Here is a 13,952-nt window from a genome sequence, read left to right as displayed (position 1 = left end):
AATCCAATTAAAATATCAATAGATATTTTCCAAAGAAGATAAATGAATAGCCAGCAGGTATATGGAATGTGCTCAGCATCACTAATCATAAGGTAAATGCAAATTAATCTCACAATGAGATATCACCTCATGCTTGTTATGATGCCTATCATCAAAAAGACAAGAGATTAAAAATGCTGTCAAAGACATGGATAAAAGTGAAAACTTGCACACTATTGGTGGGACTGTAAATTGGTACTTGCACTACACAAAACAGTATTAAGGATCCTCAATAATTTAAAAATAAAACTACCATATAATCAAGCAATTTTACTTCTGGGAATATATCTAATGGAAATGAAAACACTAACTTGAAAAGATATTTGCACCATCATATTCATAGCAGCATTATTTACAATAGCCAAGACATGGAAACAACCTAAGTGCCCATCAACAGATTAATGGATAAAGAAGTTGTGAAATATATATATATATATATATATATATATGTATATATATATAATTGACTATTATTCAGCCATAAAAAAGAATGAAATCCTGCCATTGGCAGTAACATGAATGGACCTCAAGGGCATCATGCTACATGAAATAATTCAGACAGAGAAAGACAATTAGTTGTATGATCTCATATGTGGGATCTAAAACAAACGAACAGACAAAAAAAAAATCAGCCTCATAGAAAAGGAGATCTGTTTTGCAGTTCCCAGAGGCAGGAAGTGGGGTAGTCGAATTGGACAAAGGTGATCTAAAGGTACAAAGTTCCACTTATAAGATAAATAAGTACTAGGGATATAATGTACAGTGTCATGAGTATAGTTAACACTGCTGCTCTATGGTATATTTGAAAGTTGTTGAGAAAGTAGTTCCCAAGAGTTCTCATCACAAGGAAAGAAATATTGTTTTTCATTTTCTTTTTTAAAAATATACATTAGATAATGGATGTTAACTAGACTTATTGCTTTGTAATAATTTCACAATATATGTAAATGAAATCATTATGCTGAACACTAAATTTACACAGTACTGTATGTCAATTATATCTGAGTAAAACTGAAAAAATATATGCAAAATAAATACCAAGAAAACAAAATGAAAAGAAAAAAATTAATGTAATGCTCCATATTAATATAAAAATAAATGGAAAATGCACATGAATATACCTCTTTAGATACAGAAATAGCATTTGACAAAAATCCAAAACATTTTCATGATGAAAGCACTCTGAACCAGGAATAAAAGGGGTCTTTTATTCTTTATCATCCTGATAAAGACCATCTACAAAAACACCACAGGTAACACCATATTTAATTGTGAGACACTGATTTTTTTCCATTTAAGATTAAGAAGAAGAGAAAGATGTCTTACTACTTCTACTTAGCATTGGATTGGAGGTTCTAGCAATTAGTCAAGAAAAAGAAAATGCAGTAAGTTTTTACACAAGTAAAACTATTTGTGCTTGTAGATGACATGATTTTACATAAATAAAACCCTAAGAAATCCACTAGTGTCTAATATAACTAATAGATTAGTTCAGTACTTTTTCAGGATACAAGATCAATGTACAAAAATCGATGAACAATCCAACAATTAAATTAAGAAAGAAATTCCATTAAAAATAATGTTAAAAGTTATATATATAAATTTAACAAAATAAGTGCAAGACAATTGCAAAGTACAGCACATGGTTAAAGTAAATTAAAGAAGATCTAATAAGTGGAAAGGCATACCATATTCATGGATCAGAAGACACAGTATTATTAATATGGCAATACTCCCCAAATTGATCTACAGATCGAACATGATCTCTATCAAAATTCCATCTGTTGTTTTTGCAGAAATTGATAAGCTGATCTTAAAATTCATATGCAAATTTAAGGGACCTAGAATAGTTAAAATAATTTAGATAAAATCGTAGACATTTGGAGGACTCACACTTCACAATTTCAAAACTTACTACAAAGGTACAGTAATGCAAACAGTGTTGTATCAGCATAAGAAGAAACATATATATCAATACAATAGAACTGAGAGTGCAGAAATAAACTCTTCCATATGATTAATTGATTTAGAGAAAGATGACAAGACCATTCAATGGGGTAAGTATAATCTTTTAAACAAATGATGATGGGACTGCTGGATATTTATATGCAAAATAATCAAGGTGAACTCCTACCTCATATCATACACAAAAGCAAGCTCAAAACAGCTGAAATGCCTACATATAAGAGATACAAATATAAAATTCTTAGAAGAAAACATGAGTCAGTCTTTGTTATTTTGGCTTAGATAATATGTTCTTAGATACAACACCAAACGCACAAGTAATGACAGAAAAAAATAGATAAATTGGACTTCATCAAAATTAAAATTTGTGTTTAAACAATACCCACAAGAAAGGGAAAAGGAAGCATATGGAGTGAGAGAAAATATTTTCAAGCCATATATCTGATAAGGACTAGTATAGAGAATATGAAGATCTAAACACAACTCAAAGAACAATTTACAAAATGTCCAAATTCTCTGAATAGACATTTCTACAAATAAGATATTTGAATGTCCAATAAGCACATGAAAAGGGAGTTAACATTGTTAGGTGTTAGGGAAATGCAAACCAAGACCTCCCTGAGATATTTCACACCCATGATACTGGCTATAATCAAATGACTGATATGAAAAGTGTTGGTCAGCATGTGGAGAAATTAGAATTATTTTACATTGATGGTTGGATTGTAAAGTGATACAACCACTTTGGAAAAACTTTTGGCATTTCCTCAAAACTTTAAGCACAGAATTACAATATGAACTAGAAATGCACTCCTAGATATATACCCAAGAGATATAAAAGCATATTTCCACACAGAAATTTGTATATGAATGGTCATAGCAGTACTATTCATAATAGACAATATGTAAACAACTCAAATGTCCATCAACTAATGAATAGATAAACAATTTATGCTATACAGACACAATGGAATATCATAGAGCAATGTAAAATAATGAAGTGCTGATACATACTATAGCATGGACCTTGAAAACATTATGCTAACTGAAAGAAGCCAGCCATAAAAAACCCTTATATTGTATTATGCCACTTATAATAATATTCAGAATAGGTAAATCCATAGAGAAAGATTAACGGTTGTCTAGTACTGGGATGGGGGATTTGTTGTGCTAATCAGTATGTAGTTTATTTTTGAAGTAACAAAATGTTCTAAAATTCAATTGTGGTACTGCTTGAACAGAGCTGCAAATATATTAAAATCTATTTAATTGTACACTTCTGATGTGTGACTGCTGTACTATGTGAATTATATCTTAATAAAGTCATTTAAAAATGATCCATGCTAACTACACCTATTCAACACAGATTACTATTGCTTTTTAAAAGTTGACTATTTGCCTGGGAGTTATTTTAGCAAAGTCTATCTTACTGGCCCTCACTTTCCTCAGGTCAAAATACCATTTGTATTGGTTTAGAATGTCATGATGTTTCAAGTTTTTACAACTATTAAATTTCCATGTTTATTTAAAAAGTGAACTTAAGCACACAAATACTGAATAAATTTGGAGGGTACTACCAAAGTACTTCCACTGATAGGGGATACACTGTGCTTATTTAGTAGCTTTTAAAGAAAGCTCAAAGTGCTCTACGTCTATTAACTTCTAAGTTCTTAAGAAGTTCACAAGAGTTGGGAATGTAGTTAATTTTTAAGTAACAATAATAATTACAACAAAATCCTGAATGTATAGCACTTGTTTTCCAAAATGCCCCAATATCTTCACATAGATTATCATCAATTATTAATCTGTAATGAACACAGCACTCAAGATGGGCTGACATAGATATAATATGAAAAGTGAAAGGCACTTTTGAGACCAATACAGTTGCAATCTAGCTCCAAAGGAGTGAGGTCAGCCCATAGAGATTTTGAAATAGAACTGGGCTATAGTATCCTAGTATAGTTACCTCCTGACAGTTTCCTTATCATCACTTCAACTCGTAATATGGTATTCCAAAGTGACTCCAAAACAGAGCTGATTTCAACTCTTTAACATCCTCATAGATTTCCCCAGTTTGTACTCAGTCACCTATATAGCTTGCAACTAGACTATACACTAGGAATAGGACCTCGGCTTGAAGATACCTGCTACAACAGAGAGAAGAGGCAGATATCTCTGTTATATTATAGTCCCAGGGTCGGAAACTAAAGAGAATTGCTTGCTTGCTTATAGTTTCATAGCTAGAAAGTTGACAAGATGGTCATAGGTTTTATTTTTCTAAGTCCAGATCTACTAATAATATAGCTTGGTAATAGAATGTCATCAAAATCTTGGAGGATAACTACCATGGACTGAAAGTTTGGGTCACAGCTGAATTCATATGTTGAAACCTAATCCCCAATGTAATGGCAATTGGAGGTGGGGCTTTTGGGAGGTGATTAGGTTGTGAGAATTGAGCCCTTATGAATGGGATTAGTGTCCTTACGAAAGAGACCCCAGAGGGCTCCCTTACTACTTCTGACACATGAAAACTCAGTGAGAAGATAGCGATCTATGAATTAGGAAGCAGGCACTCACCAAGTACTAAAGCGGCCAGCACCTTGATCTTGGGCTTCTCAGACTCTAGAACTGTGAGAAATAAATGTTTGTTGGGTGTCAAGTCACCCGGTCTATGATATTTTTGTAATAGAAGCCCAAATGGACTAAAACATTAGTCTTCATGGACTACACTTCCCCAGGCTACCTTGGTTCCCTAAAATCTCTACTAATTAAAATAAAGGTGGGGCATGAAACTAATATAATATTGTGTCAACTATACTTCAATTAAAAAATATATAAATAAAAACAAACCAAAAAGAAAGGTGGGGCAAAGTGATGCCCCAAGAGTTCTATGCAAAGACTCTCTACCATACTGTCTCAGGTCAAGTTGGAGGAGGTCTGTTATAATATAAATAGAAATATATGGACTTTTAATACATAGATTATCGTGAGGTTGAAAGCTGATCACCAATCTTCTTTCAGCCAGCACTACAGCTATTTCTTCCTCAATCACACTGTGATAACTGTGGGCTGTGCAATATTTTACTTGAAATGGAATGTAAAGAAGACCTGGACTAGCAGAGTTTCATTAAATTTCCAACTATGATGTCATAAGTACAAGAAAATTTATGTGCCAGGGAATGTATACGGAGGCTTGCACAGATTGTGTTATTTCATCTATAGCATTCCTGTGAAGTATATATTATTAAGTGCATTATACAAATAAGGAAACTGTTACCCAGAGATGTTATGACACTTGCCTGAAGTCACACAAGTAGAAAGTAGCAGAGCCTAGATTTGAATCCAGGTCTGTCTGGCTCTAAGCCCATGCTCTAAATTATGTCAGATTGTCTTTCTTTAAAGAGATTACTTTTCCAAAAAATATTACTAAGTTTTATTCCATTTAAAAGTTTCTTTTGTATAAAATAAATTTAATTTCTTTAAAAGTTCTGTCAGGAAAAAAGATGCAGACTGTAAAAAAGGTTTTCTTTTTAGGCTAAATTATCCTTTAGGGAGAAATCGGTTTACGGAAAATTAAAACTTAAACTTTGCACTCTCAAGGCTCCAAATATTCTAGTAAAGTTGAAATTGTTAGGCTGCATGGTAAAGCAGAAAAAAAAACCCCACATGATATATTTCTGAGTTGGAATCCTGGTTCTGTCATGTATTGGTTGTATGATTCTAGACAGGATACTAAAACATGGATAAAATGCTTATATGACCAGATCGCCATGAAGATTAAATGAGATCAGGTATATAAATTTACTGATGGTGCCTAGTACATGCAAGGCCTTCAACAAATAATAAATGTTATTATTATTACAATTATTAGGAATAACTCCGCTGAAGGGGTAAAAAGTACAAAAGAGGTGAATGAAAAGGGGCATTGGGGAGGATCTTAAAGGTATGGTTCAATGTTACTTTAAGCATGCTTTAGGAAAGAGCAAACACAGAAAAATGAAAAGATCCTTAATAAGAAATGTCTACTAATGATGATGATGGAGTACTCTTCTGTTAGAGATAGGTGCCAGAGGGATACTTCCTATACTCTGTTATTGCTTTTCATTTTGTAGCAGGGAGCTATAAGATAAAAGGAGTCAAGAGAAGTTGGTTCCTTATATTGGTTGATAATAGCCTGGAAGCATTTTAAATACAGATAAAAAATTAAAGGGTCTAGCTAGCAGCAAGAAAAAAATGGCAAATATTCCTGCTTTGCTATTCAAATTTTCTAAAGCAGATTTTTTCAGAAAGAAGATCTATGGTCTTAAGAGATATTCTGAGGTAAGTTTATACCTCACTGTTGAGATTATTTGAAGCATATCTAAACAACTGAATATGTGAAACAGTAAAGAAATAATGCTTATTTTTTGCACAGTTCAAAAATTGCTTTAATTCTTACTTTGAATGTGTCTCTTCTCTCTAAACATTTTAAAAAAAGACAATTTGATTAACGTTGCACTTAATATTTTAATAAAGCATTTACTTTTAGAAAAAAACAGCTGGCTGAGTTACTGCAGGCTCTGACTTCTCAACCATTGTCGCCTAGAGAAATAATTGACTTGCCATTGCCCGACTATGTACCCAGGGAAAGCACCACTCATCTAGTGACATCTTCCCAAACTGCAAGTAAAAGTCATAACAGGAATAATCTATGTTCAAGAGGATAAATCTAGCCAATTCAGTCCTATTTTAGTGATAGGAAATGCCATGCTTCTCATAAGGCTATGATTTCCTGAACAAAACCATTTGAAATGGCAGGAGTTAGTTGCCAAGTTATAAAAATTATTATATTCCATGAAAAAAAAGGACTCACCATTTTTAAACGTGACAAAGAAAGCACAAGATTCTTTAAAGAGTTGACCCAAACCACTATTTAGAAGCATACAAATCAAAGTACCTCAAAATATGAGTTAAGTGACCCAGATCTCAAGTCTAATTGATTACCAACAGAATTTTTTACACCAAACAAACTTTTATAAAACCTTAAAAAAATAAACATTCACATTACCTGGTAATTGTTTTGGTTTTGTGATAACCTCAAATGGTTTGATGATGCAAAATGTGAAGAAAAATTACTCCGTGATGGATTTGCATTACTGTACATTGTAGTAGATGCTGTATGTAATGAGGTCCGTGGTGTCAAATGGCATTCTCTGTTTTGATACAGTACATTGTCTGACAAGTCTCTAATATTCACCATTTGTGAATTTGGCATATTTCTTCCTGGTCCGGGCAAAACTGTACTTTGGTTCTCAGCTCGAAGGGAACTTCCACTTTCATAAAATCTTGAGTAGCTTGGTATCTGTGCTCCCATCAATGCCAACTCTTCCTCTCTGGCATACTCATCATCAGCATCTCCAGTCTCCATTGCAATGGAGAAACAAGTTCCTTCTGTTGAACTAGGAGGCTTCTGTGGGGCATTTCCTCCCAGAATCCTCTGGGGGTAATCACTAACTGCCAATGAAAATACTTCACGGATTTCCAAGTTTTGTGTTCTGCAGTAAGGGTCTCTAATAGGTGGCTTTTGCCCGCATAAGTTATGTGATGCTAGACCCCTGTGTTCAGGCTTATATGATCTTTGAATTCCGACTGGTTCAATTTTGCAAGGTTGGTGGCACACAGATGGATTTTGTGGTACTGTCAACTCAGAGCCTTGCATTGAAGAGCTTCCATAGTGTTTCTTTGTGTGATTGTATACAGAATTTCCAGCATTTAGCACACTTGTCTGTCTGGACAAAATAATCGTTTTTTCACCTAAGAGCAGAGAGGCATTTTTACAGTGTGCTACTTGTCTTTGAACAGGAATGTGCAACTGAAACTCAGTATCCTTTTTACTGGCTATTTTCTGACTAGGGATTTTATGTGCTTCTGTAATTTGTATATTTGTATGTTTGGTTGTCCCTTGCCTACTTGATGAACTGGCTGGACTGTATATACCAGTTACAATGACATCATTATTGGGCGATGTCCAAGAAGACTGTTGGCTTGAGGGTGGAGCAATATTAACCACATTTCTGACTGTAACATGTGGAGCTGCCAAAGGAGTACCAGAAACAGTTCCTGTTGTTGCTGCTCCTGATTCAGAATTCTTACTACTCATTTTTCTTCTCTTATTGCCAACCCACGTCTGGAAGGATAAAAAAAATGATATTATGGAAAAGTTCTTAACCAAAAAACAAGAAAAAAACAATTTCTATGTGATAAATTATGTTCTCATTTGTCATAAAGTCAAGGCCTATACAAATTTAAAAGAAAAAATATATACAATAAAAGAAAAAGTAACTAAAGTATAAGTTCAGAGATAATCAGAGACCAGCACATAATAAATATCTAGTAACTTTGATAGGAGAATTGTATTATTGTTCTTCTTCTCCTCAAAACCCATCCAATTAATATGTAGCAAGAAACCTAAAATGTTTATATCCCTTGACCTAGTAAATTCATTTCTGGGAATTTATCCTAAAAGTAATCCTAGATGTATACAAAGTTTATACGCAAAGATGTTCATCACATTTATGTATAATAGTGAAAAACTGGAAACATAGTAGAGGTAGGATGTTTAAAGACACTGGAAAATTATCATAGTATTGTTAAAGAAATATACACTAGAAATCTTCAGATTTAACAACTTCTATGAATATATCAAAACTTGGTTAATTTAATATTACTAGATATTATATTACTTTTAGAAATATTCACTGTTATAAACCATATAGCAAAACACTTCACTGTGCATGCATCTTTGTACTATTGGTCCATTAGAATGCCATCTTTAGAAGGAAAATTGCTGGGCTTTTTGATATTTTCAAACCACCCTCCAATGTATAAGAGTTCTGGTTTCCCCACAGCCTCAACAACACTTTGCATTATCTTTTTGTAGTCTCTACTAGCCCAGGAGTTAAGAAAAGGTATATAATTGCTGTTTTGATTTGAGTTTCTATGGTTACTATATTACTTTGATAGAGTTTCTTACTGATTACCTCTACTAATTTTTATATTAGGGTATTTGTCATTTTTAATTGATTTATAAGAGCAATTTCCTACTAGAGGTAGCAGCACTTCGTCACAAGTTGCAAATATGTTTCCCAGTTTGTCATTAATTTGTGGTAGTTATTTTCTTCTTTATGTTTTTCTCGATTTACCAAATCTTATACAGAGAATATGTATTACTTTTATAAACCAAAAATTAATAAAAATAATACCAGTGGTTGGCATTTAGAATTTAATTACAAACTATGTACTTTTATATGAGTAATTTATTATCATAATCTTAGTATTATTACACTGAATCATGATTCTTCTTAAAATATGCAATAAGAAATATTATGTTCCATAAAATTATTAGTAAACTTTATAATTATTTCAAAATGCATACCATATTATAAACTACCAAAACACATTAATCTATTAAGAATTTCAAAAAATAAATAAGTGAAAACATTAAATGAACTAGCCTTGCACAAACACGGTGCAGAGTGTATTTGGTTAATTTTGTGTGATGTGCTTTTGAAAACCACATAAATTATCCAATTTTCAATGCATATTTATATTATATACAACATTAAATGTTGTAATACTATAAATAAAAGCTAACATGTATTGAATCCCCATTATGTGTTTTCATATATATTAGCTCCTTTGTTAGGTATTATTTTCTAATTGTATAAATGAAGAAACAGAGATTCAGAAATATTAACTAGCTTGTGGAAAGATATCCTGTCAGCTACTGGCAGAGCAAGGAATCAAAATCAATTTAACTTGACCTCAAAGAACATTCTCCTTCCACTATGGTGAGAAGCTCCTGAAATGGAGTTGGCCACTTCTGTTGGCCATTTTAGTTTTATAATTAGTACTTATCTAATAAAATGTTCCAGAAACTGAGATGCTCCATTTTGCTTCACATGAGGCTGTGGGAATTTAAAACTCACTCTTATTTAGCTTTACTAAACAGCAGAAGTGAGAATTATAAGCAGAGGGACAAATGAATATAAATGTCACAAGAGAAGGAGGCAGGGGAGAAAAACTAAGAGGTTCCAAAGTATATACTCGAGAGAAATATTTAAAAAGAAATATGTGGCTGCTTCCCACTAGCTGGATATATGTATATGTGTAGCTGATTCACTTTGTTATACAGCAGAAACTAACACACCAATGTAAAGAAATTATACTCCAATAAAGATGTTAAAAAAATAAAAAGAAATGTTTGGGGATATATATAATTTCAATTTATGGTTCAAAAAGGTGAATATTACAGATATTCAAAATAAGTCACTGTGTTATGGCTTTTCAAATAAAAAATATGAATAGGAAGCATGATGCATTTGTTTGTAATTTCAATATTTTAAAACTTTCAATGGGAAAGCATAGTGAATTGGTAAAATTTAAACCCAAGAACTACTACATCTGATGAGCAGCTCTGGGCAAGATTTCTAAGAAAACAAACAACCTACCATGTTCTCATCACAATACCTACCTTAACACAGGAATTTTAAGTGATCTTAGTGCACTGAAAATTTATGGCTTACTTTTATAGTTTTATAGTTCATATATATAGTTACTTATATAGTTTAGTAGATATCTATATCATGTACCCATAAACAAGTAAAGTGCAATAGTAAAATGAATATCACATGAATATGAAACTCAGCTATCTAACAACTTCACTTGTGCAGAATGCAGCCAATATAGATGTCACAAGACCCATGTACTTTACTGAAAAGAGAACACTTGATCTTAAAACACACTTTACCTTATTTTACACATAATTTTACCAAACCTGGTATCGTAATCTACAGTAAATTAGAAATAACAAAGCAGGAGGGGGCTTTGGTAATAGTGATTGCTGTTGAAAATACCTTGATAGCACCAAAACTAAGAATGTTCATTAAATATTATTCACTAAAAAGGAGAAGAAAGGAAAAATAAAAGAGAATGGTTGTGAGAAATCATTAAATGGTCTGGGGTTCTTTAGTAAAGGAGAAAGTCACTCCATATACCTTACCATGTTGTAAGCTTTATTATTTCATAGCACAGTACAATAATTGATTTCCATAGTAAAACTCTGAGTCAAAAATAAAGGTTCAGTTATTTTCAATAGTCTCTATTGAAGTAAAGTAGGAAAGTATATAGTTAAGATATATATTTTATTAAAATGTTGAAAATAAAGAAAATTCATTACCTAAAGCTTACCAGTAACTGAATTAAATTTTACTAAAAGTCATTCAGTTACAGGATCCAAAATTTACCAATGCCTATAGGATATAAATTTCTCATTCCAAATGTTTCATTGGTGAGAGAGAAAAAATGGGTGAATCAAATTGATATGATTAGCATTTGGGGTTTGTAACTAATAAAGTGATACTACATAGAAAAAAAAGAAAGGCAATAAAGTTGGGTCACCAATTCTTGGTGTCCATTAAATTCTTTTTCAGTTCTTTTTTAGAAAGTCAATGTCTCCAGACTTTTTCCTTTTTCTATACCTCCTTCTTTGTTTTCCTGTTCCTTTACCCCACTATATATATATATATATATATATATATATATATATATATATATATATATATTGCATGGATGTTTTAACCTTTTAAGTTCTTTTTACATTGGGATCAAGTTCTTAGTACAGTGGGATTTTAGTTCTTTTGAGGAAAAACACAATAAATACTATATTAAAATAATAAAGGAAGATCTCTTTGAAGTAGAACATGTAGACCTAGCAAAATACTAGGCTCAAATACTATAATAAAAATAATAAAGGAAGGTGTCTTTCAAGTAGAACATATAGACCTAGCAGAATATCAGGGGCAGGGGAGGTTGTGGAATAATGGGTCTATAAACAACTCCCTTCTCCCCTGGCTGAAAAAGCTGCCAAAATTGTGTTGAAATTTAGATTAGAAAGACTGAATTTCTGCAGAATTTACACTCTCCTAGAAAAGAGAGAATGAATCTGTTTCACACCATTCCTTATAACTTATGTAACATTTTACTTGTAAGCTTACGTTCTAGAAAGTTTCTTTCATTTCCATTACTTGTTACAGATTTCACACCATTTGGAGCAACATATAAACCTTTGTACTTTAACACTCTCAATATTCAAGTACAATCAAGTAAATTATTAGGGGGAAGATTGCAATAGCAAATTGTAAATATGAAAGGTCACAGTGCACAAAGCAGCTGCCTAAGAAGACTTTTCATTTTAAAGTAATGGTAAAATAAGAGAGAAGAAAAGAAAGAAGTTATTGCAGAAAAATAATGAGTTTGTACTTATAAAATGGAAAACTCAACAACTTGAAATATTACACATTTTAAAATAATTTTTCTAAGGCAATTATTTTTTTTCTCGAGGTTTTACTAAAGGTATTGCAAATAGGGAATTTAGAGCTATCAACAGGAGATATTTCTAGTTCTTACAAAAATCTGAGTATGATGGTTGATCTCAGCAAACAAGAAACAGATATCCTGGATATTTCCCTCCTAGAACTGGTGGCATAATTCCCTATTTGAAGGTGAATATATCCTTCAGTCTTTAAAAAATAGATTTTCCAAAGAATTCTTCTTATCAAGAGATTTTTATCTTTGGGTCTTTAAAAGTTCCTCCAACAGAAAAATAAACAGAAGTCCTTCTCTTACCAAATTAGCCTAATGACTGACAAGGATGGGAAAGCTGCTAATCTTTGAATCCCTAAGGTTTCGCTCCAGGGGGATTTGTAGCACGTTCAGACAATCATGAAAGGACCTATGCACTCACTATAAAATCTGTGACTAGTTCTGTTAGGTTTATCTCTTGCCTCCTCTCTATCACCTTCTCACTGCCTTTCCCAAATGTGTAGCAGCTCTGGTTTTTACAGCTGAATAACAATGGTTGTGATAAAGGAAATTTTCCTCCCTAGGGATTTCTTGTCCCTTACTTGGTAACCCATTAAAATGCATACATTTTACTTAGAAGGAGGAAGAGATATTCATAAAAAGGATAGGTTTTCCTAAAAAGACAAAAATACTAAATTCATAGATGCCTGCTTAAAAAAAAAATTAAACACAACAAGAAAATATGCTAACTCCCTTGGTAAATGCCTGTTTTACTAATATCAGTTTGGAGGGTTATATCTAGATAAATTATAGGTGTAAACCAAGCATGAGATCAGCAACTAATCCTAAAGGTACCTATTAGTTCAAAGGACTGGGATTTTTAAAAGATATATTTAAAATGCAAAAGTTTTAGTGCTTTCAAGGTATTTATAGAAAAAAATACATACTAAATGATTATCTATTTATTAAAAAATAGTAATTTTATACCAGGGAAATGAAGCTGTTTATAGTTAGTGACTTCACACCCTGATACTTTTTCTCATATTAAGCAATTATAACTTGTAATACAAAGCTATAAATTCAAGAGTTTTAGACCTCAATACTTACCCTGACTACACTGAAGTCCAGCTTAGTCTCCTGTGCACACTGTAATATGAGCTGAAAGCAATTTTTACTTTGATTTGTCATTCCATTTTCATAATAACGCTGTAAAATCCTTTGTTGTTCTACAGTAAATACAGAACGTAGATTCATCTAAAAATAAAAGAAGATACTCTGAAAATTTGAATAAAATTTGGGTTTGTGTAGAATTTGCACGTTTCTGTTTTTTGATACAATTTCAATGCTTTCAAGCTGTAAGATTTCTTTAAGTGAAATAATCCCAGTAATGGGCAATAATTTGTGTGCTAAAGGGAGAGAGGTTCTCAATGAATATTATGCATAATGCGAACACTTATTGAATTTGTCCAGAAAAAGTGTCAACTCTAAAGACAAAAAAAAAAAAATAGCGGAAATCCCTTATCTGGTTAGTGTCAGTGCATGGAGAGAAAGAGTTTCTTTCACCGAAATAAATATTTATGGCTAGTAAAGCCAGAGATTGTGATATG

At 32.2% G+C, this 13,952-nt stretch overlaps 1 protein-coding gene across 1 annotated transcript in view; it reads right to left on the bottom strand.

Annotated features, from left to right (window-relative positions):
- Positions 1-13,599, bottom strand: part of HDX (highly divergent homeobox) — a gene marked incomplete at both ends in the record, with an annotated part of 150,512 nt that extends 136,913 nt beyond the window's left edge. Inside the window, 2 exons of the mRNA XM_081222065.1 lie at positions 7,052-8,170; positions 13,453-13,599. Coding sequence (XP_081078191.1) covers positions 7,052-8,170; positions 13,453-13,599 — 1,266 coding nt within the window. The remainder of the gene's footprint in view (positions 1-7,051; positions 8,171-13,452) is intronic.
- Between the last annotated feature and the right edge of the window lie 353 nt (positions 13,600-13,952).

The sequence above is a fragment of the Mesoplodon bidens genome (genome assembly GCF_964165515.1).
Source record: "Mesoplodon bidens genome assembly, chromosome: X".
NCBI classification, from domain to species: domain Eukaryota; kingdom Metazoa; phylum Chordata; class Mammalia; order Artiodactyla; family Ziphiidae; genus Mesoplodon; species Mesoplodon bidens.
The sequence above is the reverse complement of the archived record's forward strand: the minus strand, read 5'-3'. Positions and strand labels throughout refer to the sequence as shown.